This window comes from Bos javanicus, chromosome 12 (genome assembly GCF_032452875.1).
Source record: "Bos javanicus breed banteng chromosome 12, ARS-OSU_banteng_1.0, whole genome shotgun sequence".
Taxonomy (NCBI): Eukaryota; Metazoa; Chordata; class Mammalia; order Artiodactyla; family Bovidae; genus Bos; species Bos javanicus.
Window position 1 is genome coordinate 31,647,176 of NC_083879.1, and position 26,129 is coordinate 31,673,304.

The following is a 26,129-nucleotide window of genomic DNA, read 5'->3' on the forward strand; positions in this document are numbered from 1 at the left end:
TGGAGCCTGGGACCGTATCAGCCTATGAGGTAATGGAGACATAATTGGGGAACAAGGTGGAATTAGTGTCATCCCAAATGATTTAGTGCCTCATGTTAATTTCACTGGGTTTTGTTCGAAGAGCAGTGGAGTCACTCGCCTTGCGGAGCAAGCTGCCGTCAGAAAAGATTCTTTTCGAGAATTTAATCAAGTTCAAGCGCTCGGCCCTTGAACGTTGCAGGAGTAGCTTCACGTTTCGGCCTTTGAAAAGGTATCGTAATGTTATTGCTTGTTTTGCTTCTAGAAGCGGCGGGTTTAGGAAATGACTTGGGCGGGTTCATCTGTGAGGCCGAAAAGACACTGACGCGCTCCCCAGGGACCCCGGCGGCTTCGCGGTCATCTCGAAGGTGCCAGCCAAGCGTCGGGTCCCGCGGGCGTTCCTGGCGCGGACCCCTGTGCCCAGGGTGTCCGGCGCCGTCCTAGATGTATGGGGACAGTCGGGGGAGTCGCGGGGGCGGAGGGGGCGGGCGGCGGGATGGCGCGGTAAGAGCATGGAAACGGGGAGGGAGCCTGCCTGCGCCTCGCCCCTCCGTGCCAAGGACACCGTCTCGGAGGCGCGGCTCGCTTCCCAGGGTCGGACTTTCCGCCCCCGGAGCCGGGCAGTGGAGGGCCAGCCCCGTCCCCTTCCCAGCTTCGGGCGGCCCCCAGGGCTGAGTAAGCCGGGCGGAGGGAGACAGCAAGGATTTCCTGAGAGCGAAGGCGAGGAGGAGGGGAGAGGGGCAGGAGCCCGGAGCCAGGACCCTGAACCTGCAGGTCGGTGCCCCAGGGGCGCCGCCGCCCGCGCCTCCCCACGCGCGCTCCCGCCCCCGCCCGCCGCGGCCCCCGCCCACTCCCGAGCCGTAGGGAGTCAGGTCCCGGAGGAAGAGGGTAGGTGGGGAGGCGGATGAGGGGTGGGGGACCCCTTGACGTCACTGGAAGGAGGTGCCGGGGTAGGAAGTGGGCAGGGGAAAGGTTAAAAATCGCCCCCGCCCTCGGCTCCTCTTCATCGAGGTCCGGTGGAGGCTCGGAGCGCGCCGGAGCGACACTCCTCCTGGCTCCTCCCAGGCGGCGGCGGCGGCGGCGGCGGCGGCTCGGAACCGGCCCCGGGGCTGGAACTCAACGGCCAGAGAACGCCGGGCTCCGAGGATTACCGGGGGAAGTGGCTGTCTCTTGCTGGGGCTGCGGAGAGGGGCGCCCGGGGAGCAGGGCCGGCGGCGGCGGCGGAGCGAGAAGGAACCGGCTGCGGTGGGCGCCAGCTAGGAGCGCGGGCACCGGGCGAGCAGGCCGCGTCGCGCTCACCATGGTCAGCTGCTGGGACACCGGGGTCCTGCTGTGCGCGCTGCTTGGCGGTCTGCTGCTCACAGGTGAGGCGCGGCCGGGCACCCCCGGGCGGGTTGGGGACAGGGCTCCGAGGGGATCGGGACACTAGTTGCGGTTTAGCCGCCTGGGGCCGTGACGTCCTTTCTCCTCCGGCGGGCCGTCGGGGTGGGCGCCCCCGGAGAGCCGCTATTTGGGGTCCGCGAGCATCGCCGCGCTCGGCTCCGCGCTGAGGCGGCCCCTTGGCGCCTGGAGACCTCCCGCAAGCCAACTGACCCCCACCCCGGTTCTGGGCTCAGGGAGTGCCGTGAGCTCGGACCTGCCAGACATCCAGAGCCTGTTCCCAGAGGGCCTGGCCGGGTCCGCCGGGGTCCCCCCGGAACAGCGGCTCCGAGGATGCCTGCGAGGCTGCCCGGGGGCTGGGCGATGTTGGGCACTGACGGCGACGTAGCGTCTCCCGAGGGAAGGAGGTGAGCCCTTGGGGAGGGGATCGCGTGCCCGGCGGGAGCACACAGATCCCAGGAGATGGCGACAGCTGGTACCCTTCGAGCCACTCAGGGCTCCCGAGCCCGCGCATCTCGGGGAACGTTCCCCGGCGTCGACTCTTCGCCGCCGCTCGTTACTCGCGGCGCCTGAGCGCGCTGCGCGCAGCCAACCGGAGTGGAAACTCGGCCAGGGGTCTACTCGCCCAGGTCGCTGACCTGAGTGACCTTGACCGCCGACGGCAGTTGAGGACCCAAATCCAGTTAAGTTTCAGAATTGCAAGTCTAGTTTTTTAAGTTCTGAAAGGAAACGATTTGGAACAAAAGATGCGATTTGAGGAATCGGTGAGGTCCGCGCCTTTGCCCGGTGTTGGGGAAACTGGCGGCGGGACCAGAAGATTGCCCCCGGGTTAGTGTGGAGGTAGCCCCCAGCGGGGCGCCAAAACTCTAGGGCATTTAGGGGCTCGAACTCGCCGTTTCGGCTCAGTGGCCAAGATCCCTAGTTCAGCCTCGGTGGGCGCAGGGAGCCAGGTTTTGGAGCGCCTGGCTTTTAATCGTCCTGGGGCAAAGATACAGTGTGAACTAAAATGCAGTAACATAAAATAAGTTATTGCAAAGATTCTTGAGAAGGAAAGCGAGAGGGCTGGCATATATATTTTTTAATGTTTGTTAAACTCAAAAGGTAGTAACAGTTAAATATTCTTTCTCAGTGGGAAGACTAGTAATCCTTCAGTTTCTAAATAACAAGTAATGCTTCCAGTTAGATGGATGAAACTGTTAAACCGACAGGCAAAACGGATTCGTAATTGGAGAGAACGCGCTCTAAACTGGAAGTGTTGCTAAAACAACTATATTGAGTGGAGTACTGCTTTTTTACCTCAAAAATACATTTGGGGGTTTGCAAAGTCACGATATTTTGAAATATAATTGCTTGGAGCGTTTTAATTACATGAAGTCCATCTGTCTATTATGTAAAAGTAAATCTAGGTAAATTACTGTGAATCCAAAACATGGAGGAAAATGTATATGGTTTATTGGATTTTCTGCTTCACACAGATTTATTTTGTTTCAAAAACTAGCAAAGGATAGCTCTGTTCGTGGTTAAAAGCAGCTTAGATCCGTGGAAGCTTTTCTGAACCGCAAGTGAGATTCTCTTATGATTCCTCTTCATTTTACTTAAATGAGGCAGAAATCTTGGAACTCTTTTGTGAATTAAAAAAAAAAAACATTTTTATGTATATGTGTTATAGGGAGAAAGCGGGAGAGAAACATTGGCATGGTGAGAATGTCTTCACCTACGTGTATAGGAAACGTTCTATCAGCTGCTCGGGTTTCTAATTGCTAACGGGGACTTTGCAAACCACACAGGCTTCTCCCCAGGGTGCACAGCTGTCTCCCTGTAAGATAATCAGCTACCTAATTTCTAAACTTCATCAGGGCTTTCAGACTGAGGAAGGGGCTCCTGTCTAGGGAACGGTGTCTAGATAGGGGCCAAGTTTCTGTTCTGTGGATTTTTCAGGTCCCAGCTCTGCTCACTGTTGGGTGCTATGTAATTTTATGAGGTATTAATAGTGTGTGGGTGTGCACTGAGATATAAAATAATCAGAGGTTCTTTAATACAGAAGAGAACGGCCTTCCCCTGCAAAAAATATATTTACCTTCTTCCAGATATCCTGGGAAATAAAAACATATCAATAATTCAGATACTTCCAGGTCCTCTTTATTGCAAATTCTTCCTCTAAAAAGGATACTAGTCTTCATTTCTCCAGCTCACAATCTCATTTTCATATTTTAAGGCACCACACCTTTGCGAAAGCCACAGACCCTTTTGGTCAACTCCCCATTTTTCTTGCATTTTTGAGCAGCTAACATGTACAACTTGCTACAACTAATTGGAAATACCTCACTCGCAAATTTCCTGAGGGGAGCTAATGATATAAAATCAAAATGTACATGACAAAAATTCTCATTTCCAAAATGAATGTAACCTTTCAAAAGCCAACTAATTTGCATAGCAATTTTTCTTGTTTTCACCAAAGTTTATGAAGCCACACTCTCTTGGTTTTGTTTTCCCAGAATTGCACGTTTGGAATGTTAATTACAGAGTACCTTTGGTGTTCCAAATGATGGATCACATTGCAGATAAATTGTAGGTGGTCGCCTACTCTAGTTCCTGAATACTTTGCCCTTGTTCATTTACTATTTTAAGTTTTTTCTTTCCCTATTAAATTCTGTGATAGGCTATCCAGTTGCTTTTCCACTGTCAACTACAAATTGGCACTTGCCCTGGGTGCTCAACACCTACCTCCACAAGGATTAAATCATGTGCTAATGCAGCTGCTGACCTTCAACATCCCCTGGAGGAGCTCAGGGTGGGAGAGCATGAGTGAGGCACCCTGTGCTGGGGGAGAGACCAGCAGGACAGGTCTTCAGGTAGTTAGATATTCTCAGGAGCCGATTTTACGAGCCCAATTCTTGTATCTCTCCATATCTAGGCAATTACTAAAATCCTGCATGCTGATGACTGTTCCTCGTGACCAGCAACAGCTTCGTGAGACTAGTCGAAACCTTCTGGAAGAATACGTGGCTGGTTTCATGTACTCCCCTGTCACCAAAATTTCATATATACTGACCTTCCGCCCTGCTTCTTGGGAGCAGTTTCTCAGAGCTGTCTGAGGTGCTTGCTGTCTCCCGGGCTGCAGTCCTCACTTTGTCCCAAGTTAAACTTAAACTGGCAACTCGCATGTTGTGCATTTTTTAAGTCGACATTGGCAATAAGTCAGTTTTGTGTTTTCCTATGTAAAATTCAGATGTTAGGATAGGTGATTACTTCTAGGGAAGCTTCGCCAACTCTCAAAAATCAATGAATGATTCCAGGAAATAGACCGAACAGTGTTTCTTTTTCTCCCTCCCTTAACTGCATTGCCTGTAGAATGGGTGATAAGCCCTGCAATGCCAGAGCTGGGGCTGAAAGGACGATCGGACTTTACCCTGCTGTTAGTAATCATGTTGGATTTGCTTAGTCACTAGTGAAACACACCTGATTCCAGCCGATTAGCTTTCTCTTTGCTGCTGCTGCTGCTGCTGCTGCTAAGTCGCTTCAGTCGTGTCCGACTCTGTGCGACCCCATAGACGGCAGCCCATCAGGCTCCCCCGTCCCTGGGATTTTCCAGGCAAGAGTACTGGAGTGGGGTGCCATTGCCTTCTCCGAGCTTTCTCTTTATCAGGATTCAAAGAACTGAGCTGTTTAGAGGATGCCCAAGGCCAGTACTGATCATGATCTTGGGTTTTTGTTTTTTTTCGACACTAACAGAATCTTAATGAAATAGAGTCTGATTCATAACTGTAGTTCCATGATCTCTTCTAAGGAGACCAGTCATTTAAAAACCCATATATATTTCTTGGCTTTTTAATTAATCCTATTTGCTCCCCAAATAACTTAAATCAAAAAGAGTTTCTGATTTCAACAAGGATGCTAAACTTATTTAAGCGTGAACCTATTTTATATGACTTTTTAGAACAGACCAAAGAATTGCTTGGTTTTTAATCAAGGAGATAGTCTAAATCTCCTTTGAATGTATACAGTATAGAAATTCAAAATTATATTGCCCCCAAAACAGTTTTATATCAACAAATGGTGTCCTTGAGGAAGGCTACCCAGTTGATCACAAAGTTTTAACCGATGATTACTCTGGCTTGGGAATCCTGCACAGCAAGAACAAATAACAGTGTAAGTAGCTTCTGTAGAGCTTTAAATTGAGATGTACATGCGAGTGAGTGTGAGAATAGAATGAAGGAAACTGTCTTGGCACCTGGGTGTTAAATGCAGAGCTGGCTGGCATTAGTCTGGTCTTGGTTCAATTGCACAGTCAGGAGTTGGATATCAGGTAAATATCATGATTTTTCATTGTGGCTAGGGGAAGAAGAACATTTGAAATAACACCGGGCTTAATTTTTGTTAAGTAAAAATGTGTCATCAGGAATGGTTAAAAACATCTGTTGGGGTTGGTTTAAAGGACCTCGTGGAACAGTCCGTTCTGTTCTGTTGGCCTCAGTCTTCTGGGGCGGCTTGCAAGGAATGACAAGATCTCCTGCCAGATGCTTTCCAGGTTCATTGTTGATTCCTCACACACTTGGGTGCCTTGGAAATTGCATGCTGCTGATGAAAGGACTGGATTTTTATACCAGATTGAGGGAGGGGAAGGAAATGGGAGGAATGGGGTGATGGAGGGAGGGCTTGAAAAGAAAGCCTCTGGCTTAGTATCTGGGACTGCAGGGGGGTTTCATTAAGGAAATGGTCCCATTGAGTCTGCTGAAGATAGTGGACTAGATTTCCTGCATTGCTGCTGGGCGGATGTGGGGGGATGTCAAGAATTCCTGGGGATTTCCCATCAGTCTTGGTAAAGCTGGCTGCCGGAGAGCCATGTCTGATTATTGCTCCTTCGCTTGATTTTGAGCTCCTTGAGACATCTGCTCTCACTTCACAAATGCATGCACTGTGAGTGCTCGGTGGGACCTCACGGGTCCATATGCTCTTTCAGAGATGAGCAGTTTAATGGGTTTTTTTCCAAGGTCAACAGCTGGCTGGTGGTACACCCAGGAATAGAACCTGGTGTTCAACTGACATATAACATTTCTTCATTTTTGTATTTCCTCTACCCCAAACAAAGTAGAGATGTTCAAATATGTGTGTGCTAAGATTTCTTTTTAAACGTTGGCATCTTTTTTAAAAACCTTGTTTTTTCCTCATTTTATCAAATGTGTTTAAGTCTTCTTTCCTATCATCAATACATGAATACATATTTTTACTCACATAAAATTAGGATCATATGAACATATTGTAGTGGTAGATGTGTGTTTATATGCTCCCCAGTGGGGAAAAAAAATCTATTTAAATTGCCTTTTAAACTTAAAACATCATTCATATTTTAGCGCATCACCATTAATACTTTACAGTAGTAGTTTTAATGACTGTAGCGTTTCATGGTATGGCTGTGCTGTAATTTATTAAACTAAGCTAGCATCTTTTTTTTAATATGAGAAAACTTTAAAGTCCCTAAGGAGTTTAATTAAGAATATCAACATGATGGCTGCTTATAGTAAACTGAAATATTTGGTGAGAAGACTAATGTTTCTTGTGAGCAGTTGGAATCCCCCTTTTGAACTGCTGCGGCTTGAATAATTGTGGCTATGGCACTGGCTTCATCTCTTACCACTTCCCTCCACACACCCCGTGCCCCAGCCACACAAACTACCCTCATCAAAGAACTAACTCACCATTCTTTAGATGGGCTTTCCACTTTTCGTGCTGTTTGCCTGCAAGACCCTTTTTTCTCTCTGCATCTTTTCTTCCCCTGCCTTCAAAATTCAGCTGAGAAATTCCTGGCCCAATGAGCTCCTTCCTGTAGCCCCAGACTGAAGAACTGGTTTCTTCTACTGTGTGTGGTCTCTTCTTATAGCCCCTGTGTAAGCCCCTCCTCCTGTTCTCATCTTGCTTGGTTAGAGTTCTGTTCATGTGTCTGCCCTCGCTCTTTGGAGTGGAGAGCCCATGTCCTAGCTCTCCTTAGATCCCTGGTGCCTAGTTTCATGCCTGGCATGCATGTGTTTAGTAAATGTTGGAAAAAAGGAATGAATGATGTAGCCACAATATCATTTCAAAGAAGAAATTTCTCTGGCCAGCTATGAATTTATTCTGGGTCATCAGTACCCCTGCCTTTCGTGGAGCTCAGTTAACAGTGGATTCCTTGAAGAAGTTGTTTCTCAATAGACAATATTTGTCTTCTGTTGTGAGTAGCTAAGATCTGGGAAATGAGTTGGGATGCTCAACTCTGAGATGCCTGTGTCCTGTGAGCTCACTGGTTCGGTCACGATGCTTCCCTGAGGCTTCTGGGCCAGCAAGGCTGTGTGGGGGGGTCCGTGCAGCCCTTCTGTCCCAGCCTCTACGAGAGGCCAAGCCCTCCTTTGTCTTTACCCCACAGTGCTCTATACCGTTTTTACTGTACTATAAGCCACAACTATTTATTGCTTTAACTTACTTGTTCTTGGATAGACTCAAACCTGAGTCACTGGGTGCTGCACCCTGTTGCAGATCTGAATGACAAAGACACACTCAGAATCAAGCCTCTGTTTTGAAGGAGCCTCGATGCTAGTTGCCTAGCTTCCTCTTTGCTTAGAATAGGTCTTCCTCAACCATTGACGCACATGGGTTCCTGGCAGGATCAGCCTACTAGGCGTGAAACGTGTTCTGAAAAAATCCGGAATGCCCTGATCCAGCCTTAAGCTGGTGCCTCCCTTCCCCAGCTCCCATTCCCAACTCCATCCTCTGCACATGCCCACAACATGCTTCTCAGAGTGTGGTCCATGGCCCAGCATCCCCTAGGAACCTAGTGAATCAGAGCCTGCGTGTTAATAAGGTCCCCAGATGTGGTTTTGCACATTAGAAATGGAGAAACACTGATTTTAGCAAAGGCTTCTTAGCTCTGATGTCAGAGTCTCACTCTTCTTCACCAACATCTTAGTGATGACCTTGACCTGTGTGACCAAGGGACGAGACCCGGGCCTACCAGGAGCCTCTTCCAGGTCCCATGCTGTTCTTGGGCCCTGTCTTCTGTTGGGACACCTGTGACCTACTTCAAGACTTCCCTCCCGCCACAAACTCTTAGATTTAGCTTAGACCTGTCATCAGAGCAAACAGGAATACCTTCACCAGACCCTGGGTCTTAGAAAGTAAGGGCCTGGTGAAAAATACTATATAATACAATTTTAAAAAGGCATTAAATAGCTTTTGACCACAAATAAAAGTTTTACAAGGCCTTTGCTTCTGAAACAAAGTCACTCGGTGTAAAAAGCTGGGACCGTGGGCATCACTGTCTGTAAGCTGTTGTCAAGGGCACGTCACCAGCTCATCATGCTGTCCTGCAGAAGATAATACACCTGTGTGCGTCCTACTGGCTTGAAATGCCAGACACTTGCCTCCTTCCTCGGCTCATTTATTGCAGATCTTGGCAAATGCTTTTGCCTTCTCACAGGTTACCACTGTTGCTTACAGGTCCTTTTCTTAGCCAGGCTGTCTGTCCTTCTATTTAACCAGTGTGAATGTGTTTCCTTTCAAACCACAGACCTACCACCCATGTGGTCAACACAAGCAAAGTGTAACAGTGATCAGGTCCTTTTGTGAAAAAGAGGCCTGAAGTGAACCTTGTACAAATGAAAAGCCTTGGCTTCCATTATATGCAGATGTGAAATCCCTTGAACTCAAGGCCTCCTTTGGCAGGCCTTGATCAGTAATTAGGCTTCTAGCAGAGTTTTGTGGAAACCCTTTTCCCTAGGGTCCTCAGCCTAGACTCAACATTAGAATCATATGGGGAGCTTAATTTTTAGAATCCTCTCGTCGTGGCTGCGCTTCTGACCAATCCAATTGATCACGAGTTTTTGAGTGGGACCCAGGCATCAGTCATGGCAAAGCTCCCAGGTGATTCCAGTGGGCGGCGAGGTTAAGGGCATCGTACTATCATGATTCAAATCACCTGGAGAGCTCGAAGGGCAGTGCTGGGCCCAGATTCAGTAGGTCGGGGTGGGGCCCAGTATCTGCACTTCTAACTAGATCCCCGGTGGTGCTGAGGCCTGAGGCAGAGACCATGCTTTGAAAGTCTGTCTTTTCTGATCAACTTGACTCTATAACAGGCTGTAGGTTCATCCGCCTCACTGCAACTGAATATAGCCGATATTAACATGTGATTGTGGAATCTAGAAAAATGGTATTAATGAACCTATTTGCAGGGAAGGAATGGAGACACAGATGTAGAGAGCAGACTTGTGGACGCAGAGAGGGAAGAAGAGAGTGGGACGAATTGAGAGAGTAGCGATGACATATATACACTCCCATGTGTGAAATAGCTAGCTTGCGGGAAGCTGCCTGTACAGTACAGGGAGCCCAGCCTGGTGCTCACTGATGACCTAGAGGGGTGGGAGGGGAGGAAAGCTCAAGAGGGAGGAGACATATATATATATATATATATAATGACAGATTTGCATTGTTGTACAGCAGAAACCAACACAACATTGTAAAGCAATTTTCCTCCAATTAAAAATTTAAAAACTAGCCCCCTAGGGGTCAGGTGAGAGGCCTGGCCACCTTGGAGGTACCTGCTCCAGGGCCAGTCTGGAAAAGGCACTAAATTAAATCATTACTGGACATCTAGCAGGGCTTCCCAGGTGACGCAGTGGTAAAGAATCCACCTGTCAATACAGGAGATACAAGAGATAGATGCAGGTTCGATCCCTAGGTGGGGAAGATCCCCTGGAGGAGGAAAGAGCAACCCACTCCAGTATTCTTGCCCGGAGAATCCCATGGACGGAGGAGCCTGGGAGGCTACAGTCCATAGGGGACTCACAAGAGTCAGACACAACTATTACTAGACACCTAACACAAGGTGAGGAAACTGTATCTATGAGGAAGAGTACATGTTAGCAGAGGAATTCTGGAATAAAGTGCTTGGAGTGAGCAGGTCTGTTTTGCAGAGCATCGTATGTGAGTTAGGAGCCAGGACTGAATTGCTGGTCTAGACAGTGAGGTTACCATAGTCTTCCTTCTCTGACTCACACCATGGGACACTCAGCCTGTCCTCCACAGAAATGTGGGTGCATGCCTACAGAGTTCTTGGAAAGATACCATGCTATTGACCTGACCTCCACCCACACGCCGTGGTCCAGCCCTGCTTCCCTCTAAGAAACCCTGCACGAGATTGGCAGAAGCCTGGCAATGCTTTGTGTGTCTGACCGAGCCCCTGTGTCTAAATTCCTCTGCTGGGACCAGCGTCCCCCTTTGGGTGGCTGAATGGTTCCCTGTTGGAGCAGTATGCTCTGCTGACTTTGGGACATGCCAGGGGTCTGTTCCCAGGGGTGAGCAAAGTCGCTGCCCTGTTGCAGACAGAGCTGCCCTCATGCCAGGCAGAACCATGGGTGCAGGGACCCTTCTTGTGAAACTCAAGAGGGTAAGCTGCTGCTCCTCCCCCAGGGCATCTCGGGCCACCTATAGGGCATTTACGACCCAGTGTTGTGTGAACTCTGGACACTTTTGGATACGGAAAGAGCATACCCCTTCCCCGTGGGTGAATCACTGCTTCTCGGGCTTGAGTCATGATAGCATTTGTATCTGTCATGTCTTGCCACATAGCAAGCTGCCCCCAAACATTACAGTGGGCTACAACAAGAATCCGTTGTCTCATGAGTGCGTGGGTTAGAAATCTGGGTGTGGCTCAGCTGGGTCATTCATGCAGTCATGGTCCCCTGGCTTTGCAGCTGGCCCCAAGGCCCTGGCTGTCATGGGGCCTCCTTCCTGCACGCAGCCTTTGCTACCCAGTCATCTAGCCCGGCCTCCTTCCTGGGGGTGGAAGCCATCTGAACTGGTGACAAAGCCTTGGAACCCCTACGGTGCCATTCCTGCCACACTGGGATGGTCAGAGCCGTCCTAGGTCAGAGGGGTGGGGAATTTGATTCTCTCTGGACGGGAGTTGGTGCTGAGGCTGTGGGCGCAGTCCTCAAGGAGACAAAGGACAAGAAGCTGCTGCTCTACTTCAGGCGACTGATGAATGAAAATGTGGATTAAGCAAGAACTGTTTAAACAGCGTAAATTTGGAAACCTTCTTTGTAGGTTGGAAAAATCTCAAGTATATCCTGTATCCCTCCTTACAGTGAGGTCTCATGTCCACATCTTCCCAAGCCCGTGAAATATTTTTATATCTTTCATAAATCTAGTTCATTAACTTAAGGTATATAGAACCTGAAATGATGATAACTTGGATTGAAAGATTAGTTATGTGCCTGGAGTTGATAAAATTATATCAATGAAGAAGGGGAAAGTGCTGTTTAGTGCTTAGCCCTTCTTTTCAGTCTGCTAAGTCGCTTCAGTTGTCTCCAACTCTTTGTGACCCCATGGACTGTAGCCTGCCAGGCTCTCCTGTCCATGAGATTTCCCGGGCAAGAATACTGGAGTGGGTTGCCATTTCCAATGAGAAAACTGAGGCTTAGGTAAATTAAGTACTTTTCCTAAGATCACAGAGTGCCTAAGAATTAATACTTAAATAAAGTAAAGATGGGCCTCCCTGGTGACTCGGTGGTAAAGAATCCACCTGCGAGTGCAGGAGCTGCAGGAGACATGGGTTCGCTCCCTGCGGTCGGGAAGATCCCCTGAAAAAGGAAAGGACAACTCACTCCAGTATTCTTGCCTGGAGAATCCCATGGACTGAGGAGCCTGGCAGGCTACAGCCCATGGGGTCACAAAGAGTCAAGCATGACTTAGCGAAATTAAATACTTCCCCTGAATTGGAATCATTTCAGTCTGGTTCTGTCAGACCCCAAACCCCCCTCCTCTTAGCATGCCTTACAGCCTAAAGAAAAGGGGAGAAGGGAAAGAGCATGGCTGAGACTGTGCTAGTCTTTCTCCTCCTTCCAAACCATTCTCTCCTTGGAGCTTTGCCAACTCCAAAGAATGTGAGACTCCACTGCGACTGTGGCCTGTGGTGGCCCTGGGAGGTTCTACTGCTGTGTGCAGCAGACTCCATTAAAGGCTCCTTTAAGACAGAATTTCCGTCATCTGGGTTTTCTTATCATGGGCTATTCAAGGCCCTTCCAAAAAATTCAAGTCGGAGAAGGATCTCCAAAGCCATTAAGAACATGACTGTCCATAGGCTCCCAAAGTCCTCCCACATGAAGCTCTAAGTGACCTGAGCCTGCACAGGGGGATGGCTGAGGCCGGCGGTGCTTTGATTCCTTTGCATCAGGTTGGTTCCCGGACAGGCCGGGCTGCCCTCTGCCGGGTTGTTTCTGGGAATGTCTGCTTTTTGCATTTTAGATCCCAGAAACCACAGAGACCTAGAGCTTTTTCTTAATGAAGCTGCAGTCAAGGGGAGGACCCTGATGCTTCATGAGCTGGGGCTGGGGAGAAGTCTATCTTTGGGGGCGGAATGTGCATGTCACCATGAATCTCTTGAGAAACGTCCATCCGTTTGCACACTTTTAACTTTGTTTTATGAATGGAAACCACGGATGTTACATTCTGATGGAGTGTCCGGGCCAGGAAACCTAGATCTTTCTGATTTTGAAATCAGTACTCTCACCACCAGCAATTATCTGGAAGATCTTGAATGATGAAATCTAGGAATTAAGGAAAAGCAAGGAGTTTGGTTTTCAGTGTTTAGAATAAAAAGTTATTGTTTCCCTGTGGCTCTGTCAGTAAAGAATCCACCAGCAATGCCGGACACCTGGGTTCTATCCCTGGGTCGGGAATATCCTTTGGAGAAGGAAATGGTTACCCACTCTGGTATTCTTGGTGTTCTGTGTTAAGATTAAAAAGCTGTTATGGGGCTTCCTTTGTGGCTCTGCTGGTAAAGAATCCACCTGCAATGCGGGAGACCTGGGTTTATCCCTGGGTCAGGAGGATGCCCTGAAGAAGGAAATGGCTACCCACTCCAGTATTTTTGGTGTTCACCATTAAGAGTAAAAAAAATTGTTATGGCCCATGAGAAAAAGACCACTGTCCAAGGGCATTGTGCTAGAGCGAGCACCCATTAGTCTGGGATGGCCATGACCGCAGCTCTGCAGTCCCTGTTTGATTGACAGTCCTTGTCCGGTTAGCAAAATGGTAGTGTTTAAGGCCTGAGTCTCTTCCTTAGATCATTTCTTTCAGACATTCAGACCTGCAAGAAGGTAAGGAAAAGAAAAGCACATTTTACTTCTTTTTGATCTTTACTTAGGGATACTGACATGACTGAGCAACTGATCTGATCTGATCTGATACTTGATTTACAATGTTGTGTTAATTTCTGCTGTAGAACAAAATGATTCAGTTATACATATGTGTACATTCTTTTTCATATTCTTTTCCACTATGGCTTATCCCAGGATATTGAATATAGTTCCCTATGCTATACAGTAGGGCCTTGTTGTTTATCTATCCTATATATATAATAGTTTGCTTCTGCTAACTCCAAACTCCGATCCTTTTCTTCCTCCAACCCACTCCCCTTTGGCAGCCACAAATCTGTTCTCTCTGTCTGTAAGTTGGTTTCTGTTTTTTTTAGATAAGTTCATTTGTAGCATATTTTAGATTCCACATATAAGTAATATTTCTCTTCCTGACTTAACTTCACTTAGTGTGATAATCTCTAGTTCCATCCATGTTGCTGCAAGTGGCTTTTTTTCTTTTAATGCTGAGTAGTATTCCATTGTGTATATGTACCACATCTTCTTTTTCTATTCATCTGTTGATGGGCATTTAGATTATTTCTGTGTCTTGACTATTGTAGATAGTGCTGCTATGAACATAAGGGTGTGTGTATAATAATAATTAAGTGAAAGTGTTAGTTACTCAGTCATGTCGACTCTTTGCGACCCCATGGACAATAGCCCACCAGGCTCCTCTGTCCATGGAATTCTCCAGGCAAGAATACTGGAGTGGCTAGCTATTCCCTTCTCCAGGTGATCTTCCTGACCCAGGGATCAAACCCAGGTCTCTTGCATGGCAGGCAGATTCTTTACTGTCTGAGTCACCACAGTGCTGCATTGAACATAGAGGCACATATCTTTTCAAATGATAGTTTTCTCTGAATATGTGCCCAGGAGTGGGATTGTTGGGTCATATGGCAACTCTGTTTTTAGTTTTTGAGGAACCCCGACACTGTTTTCCTCAGTGGCTGTACCAACTCACCTTCCCACCAAGTAGTTAGGAGAATTCCCTTTCTCCACACTGAGAGGGATATATTTTGATACCAGAATATGAGCATGTTTACTTGAATCTGAGGGGGAAAAAAAAAAAAATCCCGTTCTGCCACCTAGAGAGAAGTTTTATCTGTTGTTCCAAGGAGACAGTAGAAAGTGTGATCAAAAGACTGCATGGCTTGGATGAAAGTTGTAAGGAGGGGGACTTAAATACTGTTGGATTTTTAAGATGGTTTTCTTTTTCTAAGTTGGCATTAGAGAAACTGAAAATATATGTAAACAGGCAGAGAGGCAGCCATATATTGGAGGGGATTGCAAACCATCTTAAAAGGCAATGTAAACCTGTGTTACAGCATTTCATCTGTACTTAATGGTATTGTTTTCTTTCTGGAAAACTCCAACTCTCTTTCCCACTTATGGTCTCCTGCTGGATCAGATTTTTGTTCTCTGTTGTTATTTGGAAAGTTTTATAGCTTTGAAATCTTCTCCATAGGGAATTCTGCTAGAACTAGAGAAGGGGAGGGGGGAAGTATAGGAGTTGAGTAATTGTATCGCCCTAGAATGGAATTTGTGTACCTACAACTTTTTGCAGTGAAGGAATATTTGACACATATTGTTGGTGTATAGATTAGACCTGGTTCTACCACTCACTTCCCTACCCCATTTCCTGTTCTCAAAGCTGGTAAGTGAAAAATACATTAAGTCCAGCATTTGCCACACAAAGCCACTTTGAAATACAGGAAACTCCTATGCAAGCTAGTTTTCAAGAATTTCTACTTTAGTCCTTTTGGCCTGGATGTTAAATGTAGTGGTTCTATATCCATGTAGAGAGGAGTAGTAAAATTCTAACGAGTAGAAACAGAGTTGTTGATTTTTAGTGTGCTTTATGGCAAGCAGATGGCACGGGATCGCTTAGCTGGACTAATTCACTCACCATTTTGGAAGAGTAAGTCCAAACTTGGGAGGGAAAATTTCTATAAAGAAACATGTTTTCTGACAGTGTCTTGGAACACTATCTCTTCTGCTCTAGTTTCACAAGGGAAAGCACGGACCATATTGAATTGAATTCTCCTGATGTCTGTTTCACCGCCAGTCATCATCTGAGGTCCATGTCAACCTCCAGCGTGAATTTGGCGTGCGTAGAGGACTCTTTTATTTTAGAGCACTTTTAACATACTCACTTAAAATCTGCCCAAGCAACTATCGTCGACTAACCCATCACGTTTTATTTGAAGATGGGAACATGGTTGTATTTATTGTGCTGTGTGTTGGCCCTTGAGTAAGTGTGTCATTTTGTGATGTGAACTGAATTTTGCTGAAATGACTCACTTATGTTAGTGAAGAATTCGTGACTGTCTGTACTCAAAACGTGTCCTTTAAAAACAAAGGGCACCTAGCTTTGAGATGATCTCTTTGTTGACTTAGGTAATCTTGAACACGTGGTGGTGTTCACCTAATCCATTTCTCAGTGACTCATGTCCTAAGGGGCCACTCAGCGCTGAAAGCCCTTCAAGAAGAACGGCTGGTTTCTGCTTCATCTTCACAGCTGTGAATCTTAGCTGGTCAGGCTTCCCAAATAGCACAGAAGACAGTTGATTGGGAACCTTAATTTGTAGGTACATCAGATCAGATCAGATCAGTCGCTCAGTCATGTCCGACTCTTTGCGACCCCATGAATCGCAGCATGCCAGGCCTCCCTGTCCATCACTGACTCCCAGAGTTCACTGAGACTCACGTCCATCGAGTCAGTGATGCCATCCAGCCATCTCATCCTCTGTCGTCCCCTTCTCCTCCTGCCCCCAATCCCTCCCAGCATCAGAGTCTTTTCCAATGAGTCAACTCTTCGCATGAGGTGGCCAAAGTACTGCAGTTTCAGCTTTAGCATCATTCCTTCCAAAGAAATCCCAGGGCTGATCTTCAGAATGGACTGGTTGGATCTCCTTGCAGTCCAAGGGACTCTCAAGAGTCTTCTCCAACACCACAGTTCAAAAGCGTCAATTCTTCGGCGTTCAGCCTTCTTCACAGTCCAACTTTCACATCCATACATGACTACTGGAAAAACCATAGCCTTGACTAGACGAACCTTTGCTGGCAAAGTAATGTCTCTGCTTTTGAATATGCCATCTAGGTTGGTCATAACTTTCCTTCCAAGGAATAAGCGTCTTTTAATTTCATGGCTGCAGTCGCATCAGTGCAGTGTAAACATAAAGGTGATGCTATGATTGCTGCCGTTGTTTTCACCATCTTGGATAAGAACATTTATGTTGAAAACCATTTCCCCATGGCTCTGGATCATCCATGGTGTAGGCTAGGAAAAGAGATGAGGAGGGATGAGTTAAGTCCTGGCCAAACTGATCCAGGAGGAGAAGCGGGTGGCAGAGGATGAGATGGTTGGATGGCATCACTGATTCAATGGATGTGAGTCTGAGCAGACTCCTGGAGATAGTGAAGGACAGGGAAGCCTGGCGTGCTGCAGGCTGTGGAGTCACAGAGTTAGACACGACTGAGCAACTGAACAACAACAAACTGGCCATATCCAGTCATTTTCTTTTATTCCCCTTGTTGAGCGTCCATCCCATGTCTCTTCCATGATTCCAAAACGCACAGTGTGGCCTAGGCATGTCTTCCAGTGAGTGTCCACTTGTGCTTTTCTTTCCGCAGTAGCGAATGAAGTCAGGTAGACCCCAGACTTAAAAAAAAAAAAAGCCTAAACCAGGGCATTGGGAAGAGACAATAGGGTTCTCTCTTCTCAGCAAAGAGGTCAAGGAAAGCAGAGCTTTAGAAGCAAGAGAATTAAGAGTGGTTGATAAAAGAGAACAATTGTATGCAAAGTAAAGATGGGTTTCAGAGGGTTTGCAGATTGGGAGGAGAGAGACCCTGGTGTTTCCTTCAGCAAATACACACTAATTCTTCTGGTCTTAGCTTCAACATCATTCTTCTGAGAGAGTCCTTCACTCCCAGGACTCGATGCCCTCCCCTGACTCTGGTACACTTCCCTCTAATCATCCACTAAGATAATGTAATTTTACATTTGTAAAAAGCTGTAAGTACAAAATTTTATGCATCCATATATACTTAGTTATCTGTTATCCATCCTAAGTTATAAACCCTTTAAAGAAGTGATCTTGTTCTTATTTTTTATTGTATCCTTCTCTTAGGGTATGTTGCTGTTGTTCAGTCTCTCAGTTGTGTCTGACTCTTTGCAACCCCATGGACAACAGCATGCCAGGCTTCCCTGTCCTTCACTATCTCCCAGAGCTTGCTCAAACTCATGTGCATTGAGTTGGTGATCCCATCCAACCATCTCGTCCTCTGTCATCCCCTTCTTCTCCTGCCTTCGATCTTTCCCAGCATCAGGGTCTTTTCTAGTAAGTCGGCTTTTTGCATCAAGTGGCCAAAGTATTGAAGCTTCAACTTCAGCATTAGTCTTCCCAATGAATATTCAGGGTTAACTTCCTTTAGGATTGACTGGTTTGATCTCCTTGTTGTCCAAGGGACTCTCAAGAGTCTTCTCCAACACCAGTTTATAAGCATCAATTCTTCAGTGCTCAGCCTTCTTTATGGTTCAAATCTCATATCCATACATGACTGCTGGAAAAACCATAACTTTGACTATACAGATCTTTGATGACAAAGTAATGTCTCTGCTTTTTAACTTGCTAGGTTTGCCATAGCTTTTCTTCCAAGGAGCAAGCGTCTTTTAATTTCGTGGCAGCAGTCACTGTCTGCAGTGATTTTGGAGCCCAGGAAAATTAAAGTCTGCCACTGTTTCCATTGTTTCTTCATCCATTTGCCATGAAGTGATGGGACCAGATGCCATGATCTTAGTTTTTTGAATGTTGAATTCTATGAAGATGTATAAGACCTTCTAGAACTAAAATCAAAAAAGATGCCTTTTCATCATAGGGGACTGGAGTGCAAGTAGAATATGTTAGAAATATTCAATGGAAGAATAAACGCTGAGGTTGTAGAGCAGAGAGATCCTCAAGCTGCTGGGGTGAGAGGAAGGGGGTATTTGGGGATAGAAGTAGGGGGAAAAAACAAGGTTGGCTGACTGTAAAAGGGATGAGAAGAGGACATGAATGAGGGTGATGCATCGCCAGCTTCCTGGAATCGTGGATGGGAGTCTGACCCTTAACTTGCTCAATCAGTTTCATGTCCCAGCCGGTGGTTTCACTTTGTGGGGGCAGCTCCAGTTTTGGGGACCTTACTCCCTCTCTTCAGAGTTCTCCCCCTGGTTTCATGTAACTTCTGCTTCTTGGTTTTGGTCTTGTCCTTCAGAATGAGCTGATTCATAAGTTATTGTAAAGCCTGTTGGCACAGTGGCAAAGAACCCACCTGCCAATGCAGGAGACGCAAGAGATGAGGGTTCAGTCCCTGGGTTGGGAAGATCCCCTGGAGGAGGGCATGGCAACCCGCTCCAGTATTCTTGCCTGGAGAATGTCATCGACAGAGGAGCCTGGTGGGCTCCAGTTCATGAGATTGCAGAGAGCTGGACACACTGAGCACCAACGCATATGCACTTAAAGCCTGTTAGGCCAATGGCCAACGGATGATAGAAATTGGTGTTTGGTTTTATTTTTTTCCTCTATCAGGTGTGTGATATCTTGGATGATCGTAAAGATGCAGATTCTATACCAACTAGTGCAATTGTATGAGTGAAAATGCCCCAGGAATGAAAACCAATTTTCTTCAGGTTTTGGATGCAAATGACTTTAAAATCTTTCATGGATATTTGTAAGGAAGACTCTAATATCACATATTGGAGTGAAAAGCCTTCAGTCAATTATTTCTTTTAAAATCGAGATACTTCCAGTGGCAGCATACTGCTTTTAATTGGTTCCTTTTCCTTCCAGAAGCTTGGCTATCAGCAAAACTTGTATAACACTAATTCCATCTGAGATAAAGAATTTTTTTGAAGTTTGTAAAATCTTAGGAAGGCCAGCTGTTACCTATACTTACTACGTAAATTGAGTCGTAAGAAAACATGAAAATTAAAGCAAAGCAGAATTGAAAAGAACTGTTCAGTCAATGCACCCATCCCATTGTCTACGTAGGATTAATCTTCAAAATATGTGTAATGAAAGGCAATTGTATTCCAAATTGTTTAATTTAGAAGGAAACTGATTTTGACAACAAACACAATGGTCAAGGACAGTGTTTAATGAGCCTTAGAAAGTATGCTAACAGCTTTCCAAACCTCCATTCCCCTGTGATGGATAACTTTATTGCACACTCTTGGCCATTTAAATCTCAAGGGTCAGAGGGTTTGTATATGTTATTGGTAACAAAGACAGAGATCTCTCAACTTTTCTCTTAGTGAATTTATAAAACACCTCCTTTATAGACAGTCCAAAGAACTCCAGAAAAAAATGTGTTTTGTGTAGTTTAGACTTGAGAAACAATCAGAATAAGCTTGAAATTAACATCAGGACTTTATCACACTCAGCCTTCCAATCTCATTTTATTTCTCCCCTGTTTTTATATGAAAAACAAGTGGTGGTGTGTCATTATTTGTAAGAAAGTAGAAAGTCAGTGTATAAAACGCATGGACCAAACTTTGAGTTAGGGATAACAGCATTTTCTGCTTTTTCAGCTCGAGTTTAAGGTGTACACTTGCCTGCCTTCCTTCATTTTATGATGTAGTTTTTTAAAAATTATTTGGCTGCACCAGGTCTTGGTTGGGGTTCACAGGGTCTTTGTTGTAGCACGTGGGCTCTTTTAGTTACCGCACTCCCATTCCTAGTTGTGGGATGTGAGGTCTAGTTCCCTGACCAGGGATCAAGCCCAGGCCCCCTGCACTGGGACACAGAATCTCAGCCTCTGGACCATCAGGGGAGTCCGTGTGACACAAAAATGTTAAGGCATCATTTTGGATTTGAAATTAAAACTTCAGCATGGTATATATATTTTTTATAGTTAGTAGCATTCTTGGGCTTCCCTGGTAGCTCAGCTGGTAAAGAATCCACCTGCCATGTGGGAGACTCCGGTTCAGTTCCTGGATTTGGAAGATCCCCTGGAGAAGGGATAGGCTACCGACTCCAGTATTCTTAGACTTCCCCGGTGACTCAGCTGGTAAAGAATCCGCCCGCAATGTGGGAGACCTGGGACCAATCCCCGGGTCGAGAAGATCCCCTAGAGGAGGGCATGACAACCCACTCCAGTATTCTGGCCTGGAGAATCCCCATGGACAGAGGAGCCTGGCAGGCTGCAGTCCATGGGGTCGCAAAGAGTCAGACACGACTGAGTGACTAAGCAGCAGCAACATTCCATGATATGTTCTATTTTTTCCAGAAAGACCTGTGTATGAACCTGAGGATTATAGTGTTACATAATAGGTTATACACAGTGGCTCAACTAAAATTTAAAGTTCTAATTCCTGTCCTTAAACTTTAGCCATTCTATGGCAAACTCCTGCATTGAATCAGTAAAACATTTCCCAGATCTTCTCTGTGATGCTTTCCTTTCTAAAGGAACCCAGAGGGATCCATGTAAATAATATGCCCTTGAATTCAGGGACCCTGCGGCCATTGCCTCCATAGATGCCCGGAACTTTGGCTCTGGACAGTAATGCACACAGAGTATTTGGTAAAACGTTTGGTGGTAGACCAAAGCATAGTCCTAATTCCACATGGAATAGGGAAGACTCTAGATCTTACATTGTGGGTTGCGTGCATATTGTCCCGTGCTCCCAGACTAGTAATCTTTTGTTTAAAAAGAATAATATGGAGGATACCTTTAGCTGGCCTGAAACTTGTAATCCTAAGCCATTCAGAGGTTAGAAGGCTAATATTAGGGCCTTTTATTAAAATGATAGCTATGCCTAATGATGCAACTTGCTCCCTGTGCTCCAGGATCCACCAACTGATGAAAGATAAACAACAATAGGAAAATCTTGGTTGTTTCCAGTAAGCCAAGTATTTGTACATTACATGAATGTTTATTGAATTATGGTCCATATATAATGGAATATTATTCAGCCATAAAGAAGAACACATTTGAGTCAGGTTGAATGAGGTGGATGAACCTAGAGCGTATTGTACACAGTAGAGTAAGTCAGAGAAAAACAAATACCATGTATTAACACGTGTGTATGAAATCTAGAAAGATGGTGCTGATGAACCCCGTTTGCAGGGCAGCAGTGGAGATGCAGTGGAGATGCAGACAGAACAGACTTGTGGACACAAAGGGGAAGGAGAGGGCGGGATGAATGGAGAGAGTAGCGTGGAAACATATGCACCGTCTGCAAAACAGCCGATGAGAATATGCTGTATGACAGTTCAGACAGGTGCTCTGTGACAACCTAGATGGGTGGGATGGGATGGGAGGGAGGTTCAAAAGGCAGAGGACATATGTATACCTATGGCTGATTCATGTTGATGAATGGCAGAAACCAACTCAATATGGTAAAGCAGTTATCCTCCAATTAAAAATTAATACATCAAAAAAAAAAAAAAAAGAAATTGCACCTCTACTGAGCCTTCTGTTTTTCAGGTGTTTATAACCTGAAAATTGATATAGTCTGGCCTGAAATAACTTGTAAATCGGCATGAATGATAGCATAATATGACTGGTGCTTGTAAGCACCTTTTGTGAGATGTATCATCGCCAGTTTTCCCACAGTCTCTGAACAGCGACATTGGGTAAGAGCAGAGGCTGCCAGGCTGTCTGCTTTACATGCGTTTCCAGCTGCTGGTAGAGCGACAGCTGTGCTGAGCCCTCCCCCTAAACCTTCCTCTCTGCATGTTCAGGGTGTTAAGAGCATTGGTTCTGTTCGTCTCCTTCTGTGTAAGCAGAGGAAAGCCCACCATCTTCCCTGAGTGCTTTGCGAGCTGTGTCTTGTGCCCGGTCCACCAGATCTTGACCCTTGCTCCAGGCCTCTCAGATAACTCCCATGACATCGAATGGTAACTGAAAGTGACATCTCGTTAGATAACCCTGGGGAGGCAGTGTGTGGGCTCCCTCGATGAAAGGACATCAGTGTGGGAGAGCGTTTCAGGGGAAGAAAGGTAACTCCTCGGCCGGCAGGAGATTTCTCACTGAGCAACCTTCATTAACTCTGATGTCACATGAAAAGGAGCTTGGCCTGGGTACAGGTCACGGGGAGGGTAGACTCCTGATGATAGCCGGTGACAGGCCCTATGATAAATGAACGCGCCCTGTTAAACCATGACCCTCCGAGAAGCCAGTGTCAAGTAAAAAGCTCAGAGAGGTACCCCCAAAGACGTGCCCCTCATAAATGCTGATGGTAGGAATGTCCATGTCAGTAGAGGACTTTGGGTAAACGTCTAAAACCAGGCAGAATTTTTTTCTTTTCAGTAACGTGTATAGAGTTTAAGGAAAATGAGTAAAGTCCATCAGCTGTGCGTGGATGGGATGAAGACCTTGGCTACCCCAGGGGCTAATACTACGGGGTGCTTTGTGCCTTGGGCTGGAAGGCTATTTATGGGTTTTGTTGACTGACAATTAAAAACCTAAATTGTAAGACAGCTTTAAAACAAATTATTCAAATAAACATCTGTATAAGGTTGTGTCAGTGGTCACTACTGAAATGAAATTATTTTTTTCACTTGTCTTTTTTTTACACTTAAATTCAAGACGTATAACCTCAGATACGCAGATGACACCACCCTTATGGCAGAAAGTGAAGAGGAACTAAAAAGCCTCTTGATGAAAGTGAAAGTGGAGAGTGAAAAAGTTGGCTTAAAGCTCAGCATTCAGAAAACAAAGATCATGGCATCCAGTCCCATCACTTCATGGGAAATAGATGGGGAAACAGTGTCAGACTTTATTTTTGGAGGCTCCAAAATCACTGCAGATGGTGATTGCAGCCATGAAATTAAAAGACGCTTACTCCTTGGAAGAAAAGTTATGACCAACCTAGATAGCATATTCAAAAGCAGAGACATTACTTTGCCAACAAAGGTCTGTCTAGTCGAGGCTATGGTTTTTCCATTGGTCATGTATGGATGTGAGAGTTGGACTGTGAAGAAAGCTGAGTGCTGAAGAATTGATGCTTTTGAACTGTGGTGTTGGAGAAGACTCTTGAGAGTCCCTTGGACTGCAAGGAGATCCAACCAGTCCATTCTGAAGGAGATCAGCCCTGGGATTTCTTTGGAAGGACTGATGCTAAAGCTGAAACCCCAGTACTTTGGCCACCTCATGCGAAGAGTTGACTCATTGGAAAAGACTCTGATGCTGGGAGGGATTGGGGGCAAGAGGAGAAGGGGATGACAGAGGATGAGATGGCTGGATGGCATCACTGACTGGATGGATGTGAGTCTGAGTGAATTCCAGGAGTTGGTGATAGACAGGGAGGCCTGGCGTGCTGCGATTCATGGGGTCGCAAAGAGTCGGATACGACTGAGCAACTGAACTGAACTGAATGCTATAGAAATGACTCTTAGATTTTCTATTAAGGCATGGAGATCAGATCATTTGTATTTCAAATCTGATGATCTAGGGATAACACTGGGTAGCAGAAACTCTAAAGCAAGAAGCCAGTGATTTCTTTTTTGTGGGTCTCTGTGATAAAATAGTTTCATGTAAAGATGAAAAAGAAAATAATCTCTGGGATTACCAACTTTCTACAAATTAGGTGTATCATTGCTGGAAGCAGCTCCCTAACCCAGAAGATCAATAACGCAGTTACTGTAATCTAAAATATCCTGTATTTGTCCATCTAAAAGTCACAGTCTTATCTCTGCCAGGGGTTAGTCAGCAGTGAGTCAGAGCTTTGGCTGTTGCTGAGCACATGTCAGTTTCTGACTCCTGGCATGAAAGGAGTTCTATGTGCCTAAGACTGAAGGTTCAGTAGCTACACACACCATGACCCCTCTCATTTTTACACCAACCTCCCACCGCACCTAACACAAACTTCCCAGAGAGAGACGCGTGTGCATATGCGCAGATGGCTCTGTGTGTGTGCACACACTTTCATAAACATCCTTTCATTTCTTTAGATCCTTCCTTGATTTAAGGCCAGTTGATTTGGGGAGAAAAATAACATTTAAGAAACCAATATTGCTTCTCACTGTGGGACTCACTTGAGTTATGCTGCTGTTGTACAAATTCCCATGCCATTCCCATTTTGATATAGTCTCTAGGTAGATAGAACAGAAGCCCTCTGGTCTTTCCCCATCATGCTAGAGGTGACAGAAAATGTACTTTATGATGGCCTCCGGTAGCGTGTGTGCCTGTCTGCTACCCCGGTGGTGTAATCTTTAAGAGTCATTCTAACTAGTGTGATCAGTTATAAAGGACTCCTTGTATTATCTGGCAAATACTTTAATAGAGGCAAGACACAGAAATTAAGACCAAGAGTTAACTTTTTTAATAATTATTAGAGCCCTGTAGGCATTAGCATCTCAAACAAAAGTTTTGGAAGTTTCTGGAAATTTTGGTTCATTTGCAACTGCATTCTTCACCTTTTTCCCACCCCTGCCACCAACCAAAAAGATTCTGAGATTTAGTCTATGAGACTTAAGCTTTTAATAAGCTACATCTTGAGGAAAGAAAGTCTTCTTTTACTATGAATTATGTTTAATTAACCTCATACAACCTTGGTAAAGGCTCGTGATCTTAACATCAAATTTTAGAAACATGATACTTGGGCATTCATATTTAGATAAAGAGGTCATTTATCATGTAGGATTATGTACTATTGAAAACATGGTATGCAGAATCAAAGACAGATGCATCTCATTTGAAATGAACTTGATATACGAAGCTTTGCATTAAAAACAAATACATTAGAAATCAGTCATTTTACTATAAAAGGAAATACCAGTAGATTTCTTCCAAGAGCTCTAGCGACATAATTTTCTGTGTGACTCAATTTGTTAAAATTACAGTTTAAATAGTTAAAATTCCATATGCAATCTGAAGCAATTTTAAACTAAAGAATTGCAATTTGGGGAAACAATGTGTTTTTTGCTGTATGTTTGTAAATCTTCTAATACATAAGTAATGATGTTACTGAACAAGAAGGAAAATTGTTTTTCTAAAATTAGCCTTCTGAAGCTATAAATTGGAGAAACAAAAGTTCAAAATTTAACACTGATGAGGTTATATGTAGCAAAAAATTTCAGAATAGCGCAATGGTCAGCATAACTCTGATTATTTCAGTCATAAGTTTTTTTTGTTGTTGTTGTTGTCGTTTATTTGCTGTCATGTCTGCCTCTTTGTGACCCCATGAACTGCAGCATGCCAGGCTTCCCTGTCCTTCACTGTCTTCTGGAGTTTGCTTAGATTCGTGTCCACTGAATCAGTGGTGCTAACCATCTCATCCTCTGCTCCTCTCTTCTTTTGCCTTCAGTCTTTCCCAGCATCAGGGTCTTTTCCAGTGAGTCGGGTCTTCACATCAGGTGGCCAAAATATTGGAGCTTCATCTTCAGCATCAGTCCTTCCAATGAACATTCAGGGTTGATTTCCTTTAGGATTGACTCGTTTGATCTTGCAGTCCAAGAGACTCTCAAGAGTCTTCTCTAGCACCACAGTTATTCCAAAGCAGCTTTAGTGAGATAAAATTCACATACCATAAAACAAACCATTGTAAATTGTAAGTCAGTGATTTTTAATATATTCACAGAGTTA

General features: G+C 45.4%; 1 protein-coding gene across 6 annotated transcripts in view; it reads left to right on the plus strand.

The window, feature by feature from the left end:
* Positions 1-907: 907 nt before the first annotated feature.
* The window catches only part of FLT1 (fms related receptor tyrosine kinase 1), a 205,240-nt gene continuing 180,018 nt past the window's right edge, over positions 908-26,129 (plus strand). For 5 of the 6 annotated variants that reach the window (XM_061434869.1, XM_061434873.1, XM_061434874.1 and 2 more), the window contains exon 1: positions 908-1,382. In XM_061434869.1, coding sequence (XP_061290853.1) covers positions 923-1,382 — 460 coding nt within the window. In that variant the 5' untranslated portion in view covers positions 908-922. Of the gene's footprint in view, positions 1,383-1,920; positions 2,081-26,129 lie in introns of those variants that run through there. The other variant, XM_061434870.1, reaches the window with a different exon arrangement.